The sequence below is a fragment of the Colobus angolensis genome, unplaced genomic scaffold (assembly GCF_000951035.1).
Source record: "Colobus angolensis palliatus isolate OR3802 unplaced genomic scaffold, Cang.pa_1.0 Scaffold36, whole genome shotgun sequence".
NCBI lineage: Eukaryota > Metazoa > Chordata > Mammalia > Primates > Cercopithecidae > Colobus > Colobus angolensis.
Window position 1 is genome coordinate 8,378,638 of NW_012116932.1, and position 5,205 is coordinate 8,383,842.

Here is a 5,205-nt window from a genome sequence, read left to right on the forward strand (position 1 = left end):
CCCTGTCTCTACTAAAAATACAAAAATTAGCTGGGCATGGTGGCAGGTGCCTCTAATTCCAGCTACTTGGGAGGCTGAGGCAGGAGAATCACTTGAATCCCGGAGATGGAGGTTGCAGGGAGCTGAGATTGCACCACTGCACTCCAGCCTGGGTGACAGAGCAAGACTCCGTATCAAATAAATAAATAAATAAAATGGGAAGCTTTTAGTCCTAGATAAGTCTCTTTAACTTTATGAAAGCAGAAATCCTACAGACGGTGTTTTCTGGGAACAAATTTCACTAATTGTGAAGTAACGATAAGAACCATCAATTTAAGTGTAACCAACAAGTAACATCTAGTCACATGTAAATTTCCTTTAAGTTAATTTAATTTTTATTTATTTACATATTTATTTATTTGGGGGTTTATTTATAATCAGTCAGTTTTGTGCTGATTCTATTATGAAACTTCACTCACTCCTGAGTACCAGAGCCTTTGTGAAAAGTTTCAATAAATGCATACATGAACAGACTCAGGTTATTAAAGATGGGCAAGGACCCCAAGACGAAGGCTACTCTGAGGCTTCGAATGAAGGAGAATAATTCCTGGATGCGTAAATGAAGATTCATTGAGAACAGGGACCCAGAGCAAATGCTTCCTGAATTCCTATTGGAGGAAGTCAGATAGATGTTTCCCAGGGCACTCTTGTCTTCTGTTGGCCCATTGCATGTTAACAGCCTTCCCTTTTTGCTCTTGGCCACCAAGAATGACCATCAGTAGTGCCTTGCCTCTTCTGAGTATCTTACAGAAGATACTCATCATCTCCCACTTGGAGCTGGGGATAAATTGCTGTTCCACATGTTATTGAGTCCTCTACCACGTGCTGGGCACTATGAGGGATATACAAGTAATGAGCTGCCATTTCAAAGAGATTGCGTTCTAGCAGGATAGACACATATGTACATAGATACCTATAATGCATGCCTGAAAGTGGGTTTCCATTGTGTCATCAATGAGGTGCATAAAGGGAGTTTTGGGAGTTCTGGGGTGAAGCATAGTACTTATGGTTGGGAGGGTCAGAGAAGGCTTCATTAAGGTGGCTTTTGGGTTAAACCTTGAAGGAGGATAGGATTTGGAAGAATGGTTTTCTTCTTTTTCTTTTTTTTTTTTTTTGAGACAGAGTCTTGCTCTATCACCCAGGCTGGAGTGCAGTGGCATGATCTCGGCTCACTGCAAACTCTGTCTCTCGGGTTCAGGCGAATTCTCCTGCCTCAGCCTCCCGAGTAGCTGGGACTATGGGAGCTCGCCACCGCACCCAGCTAATTTTTTGTATTTTTAGTAGAGACAGGGTTTCACCGTGTTAGCCAGGATGGTCTCGATCTCCTGACCTCGTGATCTACCTGCCTTGGCCTCCCAAAGTGCTGGGATTACAGGTGTGAGCCACCACACCCAGCTGGAAGAATGGTTTTCTGGTGAAGCAAGAGGTCACTACATACAAGCTCTGGATCAAATATGATTTTGTTGGCCAGGCATGGTGGCTCATGCCTGTAATCCCAGAACCTTGGGAGGCCAAGGTGGACAGATCACCAGAGGTCAGGAGTTCGAGACCAGCCTGGCCAACATGGTGAAACCTCATCTTTTCTAAAAATACAAAAATTAGCCCAGCATTGTGGTGGGCACCTGTAATCTCAGCTACTTGGGAGGCTGAGGCACGAGAATCACCTGAACCTGGGAGGTGGAGGTTACAGTGAGCTGGTATCATACCACTGCACTCGGGCCTGGGCAACAGAGCGAGACTCTGTCTCCAAAAAACAAAACAAAACAAAACAAAGCAAAACAAAAACAAAAACAAGAAAAAAATATGATTTTGCAGCCAGGTGCAGTGGGCTCAGGCCTGTAATCCTACCACTTTAGGAGGCTGCGGTGAGTGGATCACTTGAGGTCGAAGGAGTTTGAGACCAGCCTGGCCAACATGATGAAACCCCGTCTCTATCAAAAAATACAAAAAGTAGCTGGGCATGATGGCGTGTGCCTGTAGTCCCAGCTACTCAGGGAGGCTGAGGTGGGAGAACTGCTTGAGCCTGGGAGGTGGAGGTTATAGTGAGCTGATATTGCGCCACTGCACTCCACCCCGGGTGAGAGTGAGACCCTATCTCAAAATATGTGTATATGATTTTGCAACTTAATTCAGCTGGATCCAGCCCTTAACCAGGTCCTATCAGGAACATAAGAAGAACTCCTACAAATATAGAACAACACTCTTGCTTGATACCCAACTAAGGAAAGACCTGTCATGATGCCATCTCATTTTTATTTTCAGACACAGAAGAAACATGTCCTTCATTCACCAGGCTGAGCTTTCACAGTGCAGTGGTTGGTACAGGACTAAACGTGAGGCTGATGCTCTACACGAGGAGAAACCTGACCTGTGCACAAACTGTCAACTCCTCAGCTTTTGGGAACTTGAATGTGACCAAGAAAACCACCTTCATTGTCCATGGATTCAGGCTAACAGGCTCCCCTCCTGTTTGGATGGAGGACTTAGTAAAGGGTTTGCTCTCTGTTGAAGACATGAACGTAGTTGTTGTTGATTGGAATCGAGGAGCTACAACTTTAATATACAGCCATGCTTCTAGTAAGACCAGAAAAGTAGCCATGGTCTTGAAGGAATTTATTGACCAGATATTGGTAAGAGAATTCTTGTAGATGATTCAGAGCTATGTTGAAACTGGCCCATTATCTGAGGGCTTAAAGCCAAGAGATAGCTACAGTGAGCAGGAGGCCTATTTTGCAACATTTTGCAAATGTGAATAAGCCCCAGGGAAGGTGGGATGAGGGGCTGTGCAAAAGGCCCATAGGTGTTTGTTAGGCTGTGCACTGCACAGGGCACCCATGTAAGGGAGCACCCTTGTCATTGTGACATTGTAGATTTATATATTTGTTATGATAAATTTCCAGCAGATGATGACAAAGTGTCTTGAGGAAGGGACATTTTTTTCTCGCTCACAGTAAAGGTGTCTTACAGGTAGGAAAGGTTCTATCTAGGAGTTCTTGGTTTAAATGCCTAGAGCTTCCTCAACTTCTTTTTTTTTTTTTTTTTTTTGAGACAGAGTCTTGCTCTATCACCCAGGCTGGAGTGCAGTGGCATGATCTCGGCTCACTGCAAACTCTGTCTCTCGGGTTCAGGCGAATTCTCCTGCCTCAGCCTCCCGAGTAGCTGGGACTATGGGAGCTCGCCACCGCACCCAGCTAATTTTTTGTATTTTTAGTAGAGACAGGGTTTCACCGTGTTAGCCAGGATGGTCTCGATCTCCTGACCTCGTGATCTACCTGCCTTGGCCTCCCAAAGTGCTGGGATTACAGGCGTGAGCCACTGTGCCCGGCGGACAGACTATTCTGAATCTTGCTCTGCTCTCTCCCCAGTTGCCTGATCTGGGGCAGATTACTTCAACTTGGGGCCTCAGTTTCCTCATCTGCATAATCAAAAGAATAATATTTACTTTGCATGGGTGTTGATGAGATAATAGATGTGAGGTGCTTAGAATTACTTCTCCAAAGTCAACAGCCAGGAAATTTCTACAAATGTTGTTAATTCCTTGGCCCCTTACAATTTATAATGATGGACCTCTTGAAATTCCAGGCAGAAGGAGCTTCTCTTGATGACATTTACATGATCGGAGTAAGTCTGGGAGCCCACATATCTGGGTTTGTTGGAGAGATGTACGATGGACAGCTAGGGAGAATTACAGGTAAGTGCCTGTGAATGGGCATGGGGTGGTGGCCTGGGCAGGGTGTTCACTGGGGGAGCATTATGTAGGCCAATCCAACTCCCTGGGTTCAAAGCCAGCTCCAATTACCTAACCTCTTTGAGCATGAGTCCTTGCGTGCAAAAAGAAGATCAAAATAATATTGACCTCAGGCTACTATGTAATAAAACCTAAGTAACGGCCGGGCGCGGTGGCTCAAGCCTGTAATCCCAGCACTTTGGGAGGCCGAGACAGGCGGATCACGAGGTCAGGAGATCGAGACCATCCTGGCTAACACGGTGAAACCCTGTCTCTACTAAAAATACAAAAAACTAGCCGGGCGAGGTGGCGGGCGCCTGTAGTCCCAGCTACTCCGGAGGCTGAGGCAGGAGAATGGCGTAAACCCGGGAGGCGGAGCTTGATCCGGCCACCGCACTCCAGCCCGGGTGACAGAGCAAGACTCCGCCTCAAAAAAAAAAAAAAAAAAAACCTAAGTAAAGCATTTTGTAAATTGTATATACTATAGAAAAGATGGGTCGTGATTTTATTTCTGTTATGGCTGGAAAAACAGCTATGTCCCATTCAGATCTGTGTGCCCCAAGCAGTTGGTCCTCTTCCTTTTATTTAATCCAGGAGACCCTGAACTATAAACCTAATAAGCATCAGTCTCCAGGCACAGCTGGAGTCTCATGATAAAAAAATGAGATGAGAATTTTGATGGCTGGGGCTTATTCTCTAAATATCAGCTTTCAGGCCAACACTGAATGAAAACATTCGGAAATGCAGCAGGTCAAATCCCAAACAAAGACTCCCTTGCTGGAATCTCTTGCCTAGTGCTTAGTAGCTTTCCACAGTGGCTCTCTCTTTCAGAGTCTCAAAGCCTCTCCCATTTCTCCTTTCCCAGAATCCATCCTCATACCTAGAGGGCTATTTTAAATCTATGGAAACTGAAAAGGTAGACGTGGATGGAAAAAGGCGAGAGGTAAATGATTAAAACTGCATTTAGGAGGTAAACTTTTAGGGCTGCAAGTTTTTAATTTTATTTTTAATTTAAAATTTTTTTAAAATTATTTATTCATTTTTGAGAAGGAGTCTTGCTCTGTCCCCCAGGCTGGAGTGCAGTGGTGCGGTCTCGGCTCACTGCAACCTCCACCTCCTGGGTTCAAGCGATTCTCTTACCTCAGCCTCCTGAGTAGCTGGGATTACAGGCATGTGCCACCACTCCTGGCTAATTTTTGTATTTTTAGTAGAGATGGGGTTTTGCCATGCTGGCCAGGCTGGTCTCGAACTTCTGACCCCAGGTGATCCACCCAAATTGGCCTCCCAAAGTGCTGGGATTACAGGCGTGAGCCACTGCACACGGCTTTTTTTTTTTTTTTTTTTTTTTTTCAGACAGGGTCTCGCTTTGTTGCCCAGGCTGGCGTGCAGCTCACTGCAGCCTCAACCCCCCAGGCGCAAGCAATCCTCCACTCAGCCTC

The 5,205-nt window shown here is 45.6% G+C and overlaps 1 protein-coding gene across 2 annotated transcripts in view; it reads left to right on the forward strand.

Moving 5' to 3' along the window:
* The window catches only part of LIPH (lipase, member H), a 55,081-nt gene that overhangs the window by 15,793 nt on the left and 34,083 nt on the right, over window positions 1-5,205 (forward strand). For both annotated transcript variants that reach the window (XM_011953387.1, XM_011953388.1), the window contains exons 2-3: window positions 2,302-2,669; window positions 3,622-3,730. In XM_011953387.1, the coding sequence (XP_011808777.1) occupies window positions 2,302-2,669; window positions 3,622-3,730 (477 nt within the window). The remainder of the gene's footprint in view (window positions 1-2,301; window positions 2,670-3,621; window positions 3,731-5,205) is intronic.